The following is a 15,744-nucleotide window of genomic DNA, read 5'->3' on the forward strand; positions in this document are numbered from 1 at the left end:
CCCATTTCAATTTTGTCAGCATAAACTGGTCCAAACTAGAAAGTTTAACAACTGATTCAAATTTGGTCCTAATCGGACTGGTTTTGATCAAATGGGAGCAATTTTTAGATCTGCAATATTCCAAAATAAGTTGTCCAACTTTGCGGCTGCGCCGCACACAGACCGTAAAAGGTATCTCAAAAAATTGGATAACTTTAGATGCCCCACTTGTCCAGAGGACGTCCGCCGATTTTGAAGTCGGTGGGCAAAACGCCCTAGGAGGAGTTCGTCAAAGTTTGACGTAAACAAAATGGCTAACTCAGCTTGTTCATTTTCAAAGGAAGATGGCGGCCATAGGGTAAGTCTGGGGGGGTGGGGTCCTCACGAGAGGAATGCGTGTCCCGAATTTCGTAGCTTTACGCCAAAGTTGACCTCGGGGCGTCTCCCATAGGCGCAATGTATTTTGACTTTTGTCGGTGGCGCTGTCGCGCCATTTTTTAACGAAAAAAAAAATGGCCCAGAAAAAATCTAATTTTTCGCCGATTCTGAATTTTGGGCAAAGTTTGGTGAGTTTTTGAGCATGTTCAGGGGGTCAAATTAGAGCTCAAAAAGCAGAAGAACAATAAAAATAAAAATAATAATATTTTTAGCAAAAACAATATAGCCGTTTCCACTATAACAACAAATTATACATCGTTTGAAAGCCTTCCCCATGCCGCCATGGGGTGGAATCATCATTACGAGCGCTTACGCGCTCGTCACTCCCCATTCCGTCGGGATGCCCCGCCCACTCCCCATAGACTTCCATTGATTTGAGCAGATACAAGCATGGCCCATGCCTGCGGCATGGATTCTCGCGTACAGGACGATGCCAGGAGGGTTTTTGGAGGAATGCAGCGCTTCGCGCTGCTGTTGTCAACAATTTGTGAATGGGCTACGCCCATTCACAAATTGTTGACTATTTCTGTCATAGCAGGAGTAAGTATGCATGATCCATGCCTTCGGCATGGGCTAGTTCACTGTACTTGCCAGGGGCGACGGGTCAGACAGTTGCAACGCTGCCTTTGGCAGCGTTGCGGGAGCAATAGGCCCTCCGCCCTGCTGGGGCTCGGGCCTAATAATATTTCGATGCGAAAACAATGTTTCCCATTTTTCAAATATCATAAACTATACATTTTCGGAAAGCGCTAGCGCTTTCCTACCTCATGGTGTGGGTCCCTGGTCACTGACGGGTACTTTCGTTAATTTTGAGTGGGCTCCGCCCACTTTGTGTTTTTGGCCCTCTAAACAGTAATAATGTTCAATTTTTGCATTACATGCTTATATGCACGGAACATGCAAGAGATGGGGAACGTATTCGTGAGGTACTTAGCGCAAATGAGTGCTTTATATGGGGATGACGACCGGTCGTCATCTCAATGTAAAGTGCTTGTTTAGTGCGCACTTTTGCACGGGCTTCGCCCGTTTACAACGGTAATGTTCCATTTTCCTACTACTAATTAGTATGCACGGGGCGTGCATGAGTGGAGGAGTGCGTTAGTGAGTGTTTGGAAGTGGGCGAGCGCTTCGCGCTCGATTTCGTGCGCACTACGTGCGCACTTTCGCAGCCTTACGAGATTAATAGGCCTCTCGCCAGCTTGTGGCGCTCGGGCCTAATAATGATAAAATAATAATGATTTCAAATAATAATCATAATAATAATAATCATAACAACAATAATAATTAATTGAGATAAAAGCTACTTCCTCTGCATTGTTTTAATTGTAAAATGCAGAGGAGGCAGTAGTAGTAGTAGTAAAAAATTGTAGTAGTAGTAAAAAAATGTAGTAGTAGTAGTAGAAAACGTGTGAAATATAGGGCTGCAAGTAACAATTATTTTAATAGAAAAATGTACAGAAATTGTTTGGTAAGTCAACTAGTTAAATGGTTATTCTTGTGTTCGTCCCAGTGAAGCTCCGCCTCCTTCAGACAGACTTTGATGAGTAGTGAAACCTTTTGTCTCGTTGACAACTTCAATCTTCTTTTGCATCAAAACACATGTACCGTATTTTCCGTCGCACCTTTTTTCATAGTTTTGGCCGGGCTGCGACTTATACTTATATTTAGACTTATATACTTATACTTCCTGAGCGACTTATATGTGATATTATTTGTAATTTTCACACTTGCAACCACATTTCATACTCCAGTGCAACTTAAATATGTTTTTTTCTTCTCTATTATGCATTTTTTGGCTGGTACGACTTAAACTGCAGTGCGACTTATACTCCGGAAAATACCGTAATCAAATGAATGCCAGATAGACAAATGTAATGCCATGCTGTGGAAAGCAGTAACATCTCCGTGACGACAAGACAAGTGGACGTAAAAGTACTCACGTATGGAGGCGTTTCGTTGTCGGCGTTGACCACCACAGGAGGGGGATTGGCCTGAAACGCACAAGAGAAAAAACGATTTCAGCGACTTTTCGGCGACATTTCTTTGGCGTTTCCCCCCCCCGTGAACCGGAGCACTTACTCGTCTCATGTTCTGATAAAGCATGTCCCGTGCGTCGCGCTAAGGAGTTCCACTTTGAGTCGAGCGACGCCACATGGCATTCTGCGATGACCACGCACACGCCGCGCTCTTAACGCTCAACGTACGACTCAAAATGTGCACGATTCACAGCGTGTCGTCTCGCTTTGCTCCGCCCGTCGCACTCTAGCATCGTTTACCAACCGGGAAAATAACGTTCTGCGAGAGTTGAGGTGCGTAAAACTGAGAAAGAGTATGAAAAGAAGCATGAAACTATCCAAAAAGCAGTGCTCGGTTCGATCTGAACGAAGTGACACTGTGCGACGAGCGCAGCGACTTAAAAGGCAAAAGAAGCATATTCCGACACGTAAACAAGCAGATGAGTCAACAACAAAAATTCGGAAAAAAAATCACCAGAAACGTGGAAATTTGAAAAATTCGGAAAATATCCAACGTTTGTTTCACTGAGCAGCACAAAAAGTAATCATTTCGACTAAAGACATAAATAAGTCCTCGTTATACATTTGGAAGCTGGACTGTCACGCTGTCGGGTAGTGAGTGCGATTCTAAATGTCACGCGTGTGCAAAGGGACGGTCACGCGTGTGCAAAGGGATGATGTTGTCGTCCCGCGCTGCAGAGTGAGCGGCGGTTGAAAAGCACAGTTGGTGTCATCGGTGATAAAAGACTGGCGCGTGTCTCTGTGTGCTTTAATCTTTTCTCTCATCCTTTGGCCCCGTTCGCAGCCGTGACGCGATTGGCCGTTTGATCCCTCGGGAAAGGGGGTGGGGGGGATGGGGGCGGGACCGGGCCAGAGATCAGGTAGGATTACAGATCAATGTGGGCGGAGCTACATAAAAATAACACCCCCCCCAAAAAAAAAAATTAAACAAGAGGGAACGGATTAGAACGAGGCAAATAAATAAAAATACAATCTTTGTTCATCAGTTTGCAAGATCAAAAGCTAGAAAGAATTAAGCAACTTTAAAAAAAAAAGAGTAATACAAAAATACCCCCAAAAAAATCAAAAGAAACAAATTAATTCAATGAAATAAAAGCTACTTCCTCTACATTTTGTATTGTAAATGCACGAGGCTGCACCACACTATTATTTTACATTTTAACAGAAATTGTTTGATGAATCAACTAGTTAAATGATTCTCAACCAAATAAAATGTTGAAATATGAGACTGAAGGCTTAGAAACAGAGTAATATGATGATTTGAAATGGTTTATTATTATGGTATTTTCATGATTAAACCATTAACGAGAATAGGACCAAACCAAGTCTACATCAGGACTAAACTGGGCTCAAACCAGGACCAGACCAGGACTAGACCAGGACCAGACCAGGACCAGACAAAGACCAGGACCAGACAAAGACCAGGACCAGACCAGGACAGGACCAGGACCAGGACCAGACAAAGACCAGGACCAGACCAAGACCAGGACAGGACCAGGACCAGACAAAGACCAGGACCAGACCAAGACCAGGACAGGACCAGACAAAGACCAGGACCAGACCAAGACCAGGACAGGACCAGGAACAGACCAGGACCAGACCAGGACTAGACCAGGACCAGACCAGGACCAGACAAAGACCAGGACCAGACCAAGACCAGGACAGGACCAGGACCAGACCAGGACCAGACCAGGACCAGACCAGGACCAGACCAGGACTAGACCAGGGACCAGACCAGGACCAGACCAAGACCAGGACCAGACCAAGACCAGGACAGGACCAGGACCAGACCAGGACCAGACCAAGACCAGGACCAGACCAAGACCAGGACCAGACCAGGACCAGACCAGGACAGGACCAGGACCAGACCAGGACCAGACCAGGACTAGACCAGGACCAGACCAGGACCAGACCAAGACCAGGACCAGACCAGGACCAGACCAGGACCAGACCAAGACCAGGACCAGACCAAGACCAGGACAGGACCAGGACCAGACCAGGACCAGACCAGGACTAGACCAGGACCAGACCAGGACCAGACCAAGACCAGAACCAGGACTAGACCAAGACCAGGACCAGACCAAGACCAGGACAGGACCAGGACCAGACCAAGACCAGGACAGGACCAGGACCAGGACCAGGACCGGACCAGGACCAGACAAGGACCAGGACAGGACCAGGACCAGACCAGACCAGGACCAGGACCAGACAAGGACCAGACCAGGACCAGACCAGGACCAGACCAGGACAGGACCAGGACCAGGACCAGACCAGGACCAGGACCAGGACCAGGACCAGACAAGGACCAGACCAGACCAGGACAGGACAGGATCAGAACCAGACCAGGACCAGGACCAGGACCAGGACCAGGACCAGACAAGGACCAGACCAGACCAGACCAGGACCAGACCAGGACAGGATCAGAACTAGACCAGAACTAGACCAGGACCGGACCAGGACCGGACCAGGACCAGACCAGGACAGGACCAGGACCAGACCAGGACCAGGACCAGGACCAGGACCAGACCAGGACAGATGTTTTTGAACAATCAGAGAGTACGAAGGCGCACACAAAGATAAAACTTCGTACTAAACCAAGACTAAACCGAGACTAAACCAAGATTAAACCAAGACTAGAACAAGAACAAACCAAGAACTCCATCAGAGCTAAACTAGGATCAGAATCTGGCCTGATACTAACAATTATTTCAGTAGTTTTCCATTGTACAATGACCTTTTTAAATACATTATCAACCAATTTATCAACATTTTTGGACATTTTGAAGTAAAATGGTCTTTTCGTACATCTTTTACTGTCCAAATAACAATTCCGATGATCAAAATCCGACCATTTTTTTTTTTTTTTACCGACTTTTAATCATTAGACAGAACAAGCTGAGAATCAAACCCAGAACCTAGTTGCTACTGGGAGCACGCCACGACCTCCCGATGACCTGGACTTTGGAGCGATATATTGACCCTCATGTGGATCAGTTTGACCCTCGCTTGTCACACAACTACAGGGTAAAGTTGCTTCAATTAGACCAAACAGAAACCGCCACCGTCATTATGTGTTTTTAAATTGCACAAATCAATAGGATAATAATGGAAATGCAGTTCGGTCGAGGCAGTGCACATTGTAAACGCGTCCAGGGCCGTTCACGCTCCAGAAGAGACTGAAATTCAAATAATCAAACAACTAAAACAACTGTCCAATGCATTTCAGAACGGGCGATTTTTGAAGTACCGCAATCTAGTGACAAAATATCCTGAAATACGTGCAATTAATAAGCATATTTCTCCTTCTCCTGCACAAATATGAACACAATCCTATCATAAAAACCAGAAAAAAGCAATAAGATATGTTTTCCCAAATTGTGAAGCCTTAGCAGCTAATTGTTGTTTTTTTCCTTCATCAGGATAACATCAGGATATTTTCTTTATTTTGCAGAGATCTATTCATCGAAACACGGAAACTTTCCATTTCACGGGAATAAGTGCCGAACAAAAACGATCGCAATTTCGATTCGATTGCGATTAATTGCGCAGGCCCCGGTTTAAAAGGCATTCACCCATTAGAGGGAATCCATAGAGCGAGCATCCGTGTTACGTAACGTCTGTGTAAGAGAGACCGGCAAAGGCCAAAAGGACAAATATCATCAGCAGCAGCGGCAGCGGCGGCGGCGGCGGCGGCGGCGGCAGCGGCGGCGGCAGCGGCAGCGGCAGCGGCAGCGGCACGAACTCTATCAAACTGATTGTCCCATTACATAAGAGCCGGGGCTTTTAGCAGCGTCTAAAAATACCGGATCAAAATAGTATAATATGATTGTTTACGGTCGGCGTGATTAAGGGTTAGTGACGTTTGAGTTTGTGTGCAACGAGTGCGTTCACAAAAACAACAATACATAGATTCTGATCCAAACTATGTAGAAACTTGATGCTAATTCGATATTGGGGGCAAATATTTTTTAAAAAACACTAAAATAAGACCTTTTTCTAATCCTATGTAGAAACTTGATTTTCATTCGATATTAGGGGTAAAAAAAACTGAAAAAAACAAACAAAAATAAGACCTTTTTCTAATCCAAACTATATATAAACTTGATTCTCATTCAATATTGGGGGGAAAAACCTTAAAAAAACACAAAAATAAGACCTTTTTCTAATCCAAACTATGTAGAAACCTGATGCTAATTCGATATTGGAAAAAAATATATATATATATCTTTTTCTGAACAATTTTAGTCTGGACCAAGATCTGGAGCTGGGTCAAATGCAGAGGACAACTTTACAATAATATGCACCTTAACCGCAATCTGTTTATTTCATTTTGCGTTCAGGGCACAGACTGTATTATGTTTAGAGGTGAGCGATACTGACAAAACTGAATATCTCGTGTTTTAAATGTTTTTATTCAACAATGTGTCAGACTAAAACACGACTTTAAATGTATTATTTGAGGTTTAATCGTCAGACAAATGTAAAATGTCTGTAAAGTTACCTTATAGCCTCATTTGAAAGTTCTAACTTGTTTTAATAGAAACGATAAATTGATATTCAAATTTTGCAAATCTTCAAAAACCTTCACAATTTTTAAAAAATAATGGGGATAATTGTTAGTGGGAATATGTAACACATTTTGTTTTTTATTGTCCATTTATACCTTTTTAATAAATGCATGAGTCTAAGGTCTATAATTATATTAATATTTTTGTGGATTATCATCTCGACTGAATCAAAGTACACAAATTATACTCCGTATTTGAAATGCTGCAATGTTTTATTAATATTTTCTTCTGTATATTTTCCTGGTTTTTAATATATATTAATAGTTAATATACTCAATTTTGTCAATCAGAAGCTCTCTGAAACAACAATAGCGATGCAGTCTATCCATATTTTGATATCTTTCCCACCTCTACACGAGTTCAAATCCTGCGTCTAATTAATCTGGTGCAATCAACTAATCAGGAAATCACACAGAACAAAGCTTTAATTAAACTAATGCAACAGAGGCAATTATATTAATGATCCTCGTAATGTTAATCAAATAAACACGGCCAGAGGAGACAGTTGTAGACACTGCAACAGAAGCATAAATGTGTCGATATTTGGTTTGAATTCTGCAATATTTATAGTATTTGAATCACAATCACAATTTGGACGGTCAAAAATAAAGACTTGAAGTATTTAATGGACACATATTATGCATTATTTGTATTTTGGCTTTTAAACACGATCTTGAGTAGCTTTACTTTAGTGTTTTCATGTTAACTTACTGAAAACCACACCACTTTCTAGTCAGGCGTTCCCTTGTCAGGATTTGGTGTTAGCACTCCATCTACTGGCAGCAGAGGGAGTTACCATTGGGATTTAAACAAAAGCTGATTATGTTAATGTAAGCGTGCAGATGTAACGGACGTGGACGACACAGAAATGCTCAGAACGAAGTCTGGAGATGATTTATGGACTCACAATTCAGAGACATTTGAAACCAAGTGTTTTCTGAGGCTCAGAGCGAAAGAAACTCTTCAGTTCAACTATCGCATTAATCAAACGATATGTGTGTTAAGTAGAATCCACAGCAAACCACGACATCTTTAGTCTTTAGTCTTAAGAAAAGAACTCCAGCCACATGGGGGCAGTAATGGAGAATAATGCAAATAATAGTAAAAATAAAGCAAGACATGGTTTGAACCAGGGAGGTGGCAGCGGTTGGCATTAGATCAGATCCCAGCTGGCTCACGGAAGTCAGAATTCCAATATGGCGGCGACCGAAACGGAAGTTACTGGCCAAAACATGGCAGCGACCAAGACCGGTCCCGTTGATACGGCTCGGGCAATCATTGTCTCTCGTGGGTCCAAATCCGCTCTCGTCCCTAACTCTAACCCTAACCCTAACCCTTAACCCTTAACCCCTAACCCTAACCCTCTTGTCCCTAACCCTAACCCTAAACTCTAACCCTAACCCTCTTGTCCCTAACCCTAACCCTAAACTCTAACCCTAACCCTAACCCTAACCCTAAACCCTAACCCAGTGTCTGACGCGTATGGAGGGCCGCCATATAATTATTGTCTTTTTGGGCCGCCACAAGGGCCGCCATATTGGAGCCAATACTGACTTCCGTGAGCCAGCGGGTGTCTGATCTAGTGCTGACCCGGTGGCAGCCCAGTGGGAGAGGAGCTGCACAAAGCTGGTTGCTTGGTTGAGAAATAGTAACAAAACTATTTCACTGTTATTATTATTATTATTATTATTATTATTATTATTATTATTATTATTATTCTCACAACAATTACACTAAAATATGTAATTATGTCATGAGGGCGTCAGAGATTGTTTATATGCAAACCAAAAGTCTGATGATCGGACTTTTGCAGGTGTTGATCCGAAAAAATATGCAAAGTCAGACAAAACGAAAAAGACAAAAATGAAGAGAAAATGTTAAAGATTGAAAGAATGCATTGTACTTAATAAAAACAACAACAACAAAACAAATAAAAATAGTTTAAAATCCATTGTTTTGTCTGACATGTCTTGTGCATGTAAACTGACGGGCGATATCAGTGATTTTTTTCAATGTATTTAAAAAAATTAGTATCTGTACTTTTGCAGGAAAATCTATACTTTTCGATACCCTAAAAATATAAATCAATATTATGTATCAATCCTCTCAAAAGTCAGATATAATCATTGTGTTATCTGATTTTACGGCTCATGGGTAAATGTTTCTTTTGGCCGCGTTACCGCACTCTTACCTGCCCAAGAGGATGTATGGGCGTAAAGTGGGTCAGCAGTGGCCCGTGTGGCATGGCCTCGCAGTGGGACGTCCAAATGTAGGTGTCTTTGGGCCAGGCCTTGCACCCTCCTTTCCCTTTGCCTTTACTTTTGGACAGACTCTTTTTGTTGTCCTTGGCGCCCGGACTCTTCGCCCTGTTGGCGTGCGCCAGGTGCGTCGGCAGTGTACTGTACCCGTACCCGGCCAGCTCCGAACACAGCGGCATCTGCGGCGAATGAAACGGGTGGATGGACAGCGACTGCGATGCGTGCGGCAGCGGCGGCGGAAGGCCATGGCAGTGGTGATGGTGGTAGTGCTGGAAGAGCGCGTGATTGGTCGCTGAGTGGACCATGCGACCGGGTGAGGGCGGGCACTGCTGGTGCAGTTGGTGGTGACTCGGCGAAAGGTGGATCTGGTGGCGACTCTGAGAGACGTGGAGTTGATGGTGGCTCGGCGAATGCAGCAGGTGGTTGGGCGAAGGCGGGCCGAGCTGATAGGACGAGGCGGGCATGTGGTAGTAGCTCGGGGAAGGCGACAGAAGCAGAGGTTTCGGCGAATGGCAGCGGGGATTCGGTGAATGCTTATTCGGGGAGTGCAGCGGCGAGGGCTGGTGGTGGTTGGCCGTCAAGAAGTTCGGCTGGTGTTTCGAGTGGTGGCCCTTGCCAGTTTTGGACTTGGATTTGCCAGACTTGCCCTTCGGTTTCTTCGGGCTGCAGCAGAACTCGTGGCTGTGGAAGTACGTAGTCATCGTGGCAAACGGCAAGTCAAGAAAACGTCCGTCTGGAACCAATCGTAGAAGTAGGTCCCAAGGTTTCTCCCTCCAGCAGTTGCGATGTGGTGCTTCAAGTTCAAGTTCCCCTCTTCTCTAAATTTACACCTACTATTAAGTACGGTACATGTTGGTTTTCTTGGAATTGAACCGACCTAAAGACTAAATGATGACGATTTTGAGACATTCACTTGATTCAACTTGATTAAACAGCCAACGTTTTGGTCTGAGATCTTCAATATTCTTCACGGGCTTTCGAGTTCAGAATCATAAAGTCTGTTGAGTGTTTTCCCGTTGAAATACTTTTAGTCATAATCATAAAGGTCCGTCAGTAGTTTTCCAGTTCTTCATCCATCCCTTTCATTTGTCATTCACTTTTTATCATCCATGTAGAAGTATTTAAAAATTCCTCTTGGATTGAATGAGTTTAATGAGAGTTCAAACATAACATTTTAAGAGAGATTTCCAGTTTCATCGCGAAGAATCTTCCCGTTGCGATCACTTTCTGTTTTAGCTTTCTCACGTTTTGCTTTGCAGCGCCAACAAAAGGAGCTCCAGCGATTCAATTGTGTCTAAATAATGTAGGTCAAGTGTTGCCGGGCGACTCTATCTCTTCGTTTGTCTGAATCTGTCAAGGAACATCACGAATCAGGCGTTTGACCGCTTGCATTTCAGTCCATTTTCGGCGTCGGGCGAAGCCGTTGCATCTGCGAGCGACGCGGCTTCTGAGATATTTCACGTCTTCTCAGCTTCTGTCCCAAAGGAGCGTTTGGACTGCGTTACTCACAGTTAACGGGTCAGACGGCCGACGGACAGGTCCGGATGAAGAAATATCTCGAAGAAGCCGTTTTATCACATGAAAAATGACATGTTTCCATAAGTTTAGTGTTTAATTAGCGTTTGGGGTGAGAAAGCTTTGAAAAAAATTCCAAAAATTGTTTCCAGGTCATAATTTGTTGGTACAATTTTGTTCAGTTCATCAACTTGTTCTCATAAAGTGTGAAGAACACTTGAAGATTCTGCTAATTTCCTTTCCTTTCCTGAAAACGTCGTTATTGTCAAAGTGTAAACCAAATGTATGACTAAGAAACGTTGTTCTTGAATCTTCAAACTCATAAAAACATGTATTTCGAGGCGTTGTTGTAGTCCAAGAAGTCTCGAAACTCCGACATGTTCAAAATACATTCCCGTCTCCCGTAATTGTTCGTAGAAAAATCCCCAAATTTCCCTTGCCTTCGTCAAAAGTCCCGTCCTTCTTTCGCGTCCCGTCCTCGTCCCGGCTCTCGTCACTCGTCCCTCGTTTGACGCCCGGGTGAATCTCCTCGTCTCCTCAGCCTCTCTTCCCTCTCCCTCGCTCCGTCGCTCTCGGAGACCGCAGCCTATTAGAGTGGCCCCTGTGTCCCGCCGCCGCGCAGGACGCCGGCCAGGCATGAGTAATCGATGGCTGGGGCCGGGACGGGACTCCACAGGGTACAGAGCGCTCCGAGGAAGAGGCGCAAAGTCGAACGCCGTCGACGCGTTAATTGTTTAATGACGCCGGTCGGTATTTTTATATTTAAACGCAGACATAAAATACTTCCTGTCCTATTCAAGCTTGAAAACTAAAATGTTGACTGTGTTTTAAACAGTGGGTGCATTTTAATGGACAAAATAAATATGATACTAAAACAAATAGTTCATCAATGACTTTTTAGAGCAACAATTCTTTATTCAAAAGACAACGTGCAATGAATTTTAAAATAACTCTTTAAATCTTTAACATTTTCTCTTTCATTTGTGTCTTTTCCATATTAATTAGCATTTTTTTTGCATAATATTCCTTCACAAACCTCCACAGAAACAATCGGAAAGTGTAACTGTTTACGTAACATTTAGATAATCGAAATCAGATCATGATCAGATTTTGGTGAAACCTCAAGTGTATTTATTTATACTGATTTTCTTCTACAGTTCATTGAAATTATTCAAAAAAAATAATGAATGGTGGTGACAATGGTAAAAAGTTCAACAATAAGTTATTTGTTTTCAATATTTTTGGTGAGATTGTATGTGATGAGATGCCACAATATGTATGTTCTTATCTATATTATTGCATTAGAATTATGTTGTCACTAAATAATGTTTTAAGTCATTATTTCCCAAAATTCCAAAATGTTTTAGTCTTAGAAATGTAGTTTTTCTGCAAGAACATTTTGCATGATTAACCAATAATGCATTATTTTCCCACAATGTGCAACTTAAAATGTCATGTTGAATGCTCCGAGGGATCGAATATTGCATCGCATTTGAATTAAAATGTATAAATCCCAAAAACTGTAGTTATTTAGATCAGCAAAGAACGTCTGAGATCCTCGCATTAGTTCATCCGTCTTCTCTTAAACATTCCGGCTTCTTTAACTGTTCATAAAGTGCAGCATGAACAGAATCTTGCTTTTTAAAACGCACAATCACGCCGCAACGTACCGCTCCGGAGACGGACTGCTGCGCTGTGATTGGAGGAGGAGCTCTCTTCTCTGAGCCTTTGTGTCGTTCTGTGCAGTGGGTCAATGCTCCGTGGCCTAGTTCTGCACGAGGCCACGAGAACATTTACGAGTCGGATCACGTTTGAGGAGTAGAACTGCTTTTACATCAGCTCAATTTTTGTTTTTTTGATTTTTTTAACTTTATTTACTGATATAATATACGCAATTGAGTCGTTGTACGCCTAAAGTCAATCATATATCATGGAAAAAGTATAAGGTGTTGCAGCATTTTGTGATGACAATTTGTGCTTAGTTTTTAAATAATAACTGCATATTTTTTACATTATTAATTAAAGAAATTGTTGTAAACATGAGTGCAGTTGTGGTATTAATCCCATTAGACGTGTATTATGTTGCCAAATGTGCAGAAATATAACTTACTCTCGTTTGGGGGAATTACACAAGACATTTCTGTCACATTTGCTATTGTTTTAAAGTTTTAAATACTGTACAAACGATACAGCTCAAAGTGGTTCAGAGCAGGAAAATAACCTGGACAACTAAACAACTAAACAGTACACTTTAAATTATAACTTTGCATATCTCCAAAACAACAACTGAAATACAAGGCATTCCTAATATAGAGCAGCCATCTTTACTTTGATGTCAATTTGTGACTTAAGTTATAAAACGTACTTAAAGTTTGGTGTAGGCTACAGTTGTGAAGTGATTGTGACGGTAGTTGTAACAATAATACTGCGACCGTAATTGCAAAGTTGATTAAAGAAGCAGTTGCTATTATTTCCCGGCAAAATGATCGTATTATAATGACAAAGTGAAGTAATCTAAAAACTGTGGTAGTAGTTTCTCTGCAACTGGAAAGTGGGTTTGAGCCCAGTCCCTCTAGCGCGGACTTAGCCTGGGATTCATTTAGCGCTGCGATGCTAACAGCCCTTTATTCCTGCTGTACTCAGAGAGACATTAGCCCAGAGCCACAGCAGCACTTTAGGAGGCCGCGCACACACAACACGCACACACAACACACCCACCCACACACACACACACACACACACACACACACACACACACACGCATACACACACACACACACACACGCATGCACACACACACACTAACAGCCTCCTCTCTGCGCTGTCGGACCAGAACATATGTGTCATCTGCTTTTCAGGGTTTAAGGCCAGCGCTGGCATATAACGTCTCCGCTGACATTATCAATCCGCTCTCATACGGATACGTACGAGAGAGGGCACTTTCTTTTATTACTTATGTCTTAACTTGCATAAGACTCCAAACAGATGACATCACCGAAGTGTGTGGTAGCGGCGCTTTATCAGGGCGTGTACTTATGTTCCCCGGTGGCTATATTCCCCGGTACCTATGTTCCCCTGTACCTATGTTCCTCTGTACCTATGTTCCCCTGTACCTATGTTCCCCTGTACCTATGTTCCCCTGTACCTATGTTCCCCTGTACCTATGTTCCCCTGTACCTATGTTCCTCTGTACCTATGTTCCTCTGTACCTATGTTCCTCTGTACCTATGTTCCTCTGTACCTATGTTCCCCTGTACCTATGTTCCCCTGTACCTATGTTCCCCTGTACCTATGTTCCCCTGTACCTATGTTCCCCTGTACCTATGTTCCTCTGTACCTATGTTCCCCTGTACCTATGTTCCTCTGTACCTATGTTCCCCTGTACCTATGTTCCCCTGTACCTATGTTCCCCTGTACCTATGTTCCTCTGTACCTATGTTCCCCTGTACCTATGTTCCCCTGTACCTATGTTCCCCTGTACCTATGTTCCTCTGTACCTATGTTCCTCTGTACCTATGTTCCCCTGTACCTATGTTCCACTGTACCTATGTTCCTCTGTACCTATGTTCCTCTGTACCTATGTTCCTCTGTACCTATGTTCCCCTGTACCTATGTTCCCCTGTACCTATGTTCCCCTGTACCTATGTTCCCCTGTACCTATGTTCCTCTGTACCTATGTTCCCCTGTACCTATATTCCCCTGTACCTATGTTCCCCTGTACCTATGTTCCCCTGTACCTATGTTCCCCTGTACCTATGTTCCCCTGTACCTATGTTCCTCTGTACCTATGTTCCCCTGTACCTATGTTCCCCTGTACCTATGTTCCTCTGTACCTATGTTCCTCTGTACCTATGTTCCTCTGTACCTATGTTCCCCTGTACCTATGTTCCTCTGTACCTATGTTCCCCTGTACCTATGTTCCTCTGTACCTATGTTCCTCTGTACCTATGTTTCGTCCCTGTTCCCTGTACCTATGTTCCTCTGTACCTATGTTCCTCTGTACCTATGTTCCTCTGTACCTATGTTCCTCTGTACCTATGTTCCTCTGTACCTATGTTCCTCTGTACCTATGTTTCGTCCCTATTCCCTGTACCTATGTTCCTCTGTACCTATCTTCCTCTGTACCTATGTTCCCCTGTACCTATGTTCCCCTGTACCTATTTTCCCAGACACCTATGTTCCTCCTCTTCTATGAACGTGTGTACCATGGATATACTAGCATAGGGTACTGGTTCAGGTTCCACAGCCCCAACAGTTGTTCATAAATGTATGGTTTTACAGCATTAAATATAGCAGCATATGACACAAACCCAAACACGGGTCTCAAGGAACAAGGAACATAGCTTAAAGATCATCAGTTAAATAAAAAAATATAAAAAGTAAGAAACAATAGAATACAAGTATTTTATCAAGATCTCTTCAGGCGACACTTCTCAAAATGTGGGAAATACTGTTACTTTATTACTCTAAATGTACATGTTTCCACTGATACTTCATGCTCTGCTTTTATTCGAATACTCTTTCTACTTCTGTACGCTTACTTCCTCCACCACAGTCTGTAGATGCAGTAATTCTTCACATACTCTTGCATTTACACATCCGTTTTCCCCGCTGTTAAACTCCCGACCAGCAGGTGGCGCTCTCTTCCTCTAAACCCGTACATCTAATCGTATGCTTTGGCGAGACCTTTCCAGATCTCCAGACGACTCCCGAGCTTTCGGAGCGAGCTGACAGAGTTGCGTTGTCGGCGGCAGAGTGTTCCTGACAGGAACTTCGCCACGTCGGGATCTTCCTCGTTATGAAACATCGCACCAGAGCAGACGCCGTTGCCTCGGAAACACGAGAGGAACCGGAGCGGCGGCGATCACGCGTGTGAGGAGCTCTGTGTTCTAACTCGATTGTTCTAGAAGTCAAGCGATTACTTCTATTGAGCGTTGAGACTTTTTAAAG

General features: G+C 43.3%; 1 protein-coding gene across 8 annotated transcripts in view; it reads right to left on the reverse strand.

Moving 5' to 3' along the window:
* LOC140353570 (discs large homolog 1-like protein) overlaps nucleotides 1–15,744 on the reverse strand; it is a 147,951-nt gene that overhangs the window by 62,847 nt on the left and 69,360 nt on the right. For 6 of the 8 annotated variants that reach the window (XM_072438174.1, XM_072438173.1, XM_072438177.1 and 3 more), the window contains one exon: nucleotides 2,358–2,408. In XM_072438174.1, coding sequence (XP_072294275.1) covers nucleotides 2,358–2,408 — 51 coding nt within the window. Of the gene's footprint in view, nucleotides 1–2,357; nucleotides 2,409–2,496; nucleotides 2,521–9,212; nucleotides 9,553–15,744 lie in introns of those variants that run through there. The other 2 variants (XM_072438179.1, XM_072438180.1) reach the window with 2 other exon arrangements.

This window comes from Eucyclogobius newberryi, unplaced genomic scaffold (genome assembly GCF_026437365.1).
Source record: "Eucyclogobius newberryi isolate DKJ021-1_F unplaced genomic scaffold, fEucNew1.0.hap1 SCAF_9, whole genome shotgun sequence".
In the NCBI taxonomy this organism is placed as follows: Eukaryota; Metazoa; Chordata; class Actinopteri; order Gobiiformes; family Gobiidae; genus Eucyclogobius; species Eucyclogobius newberryi.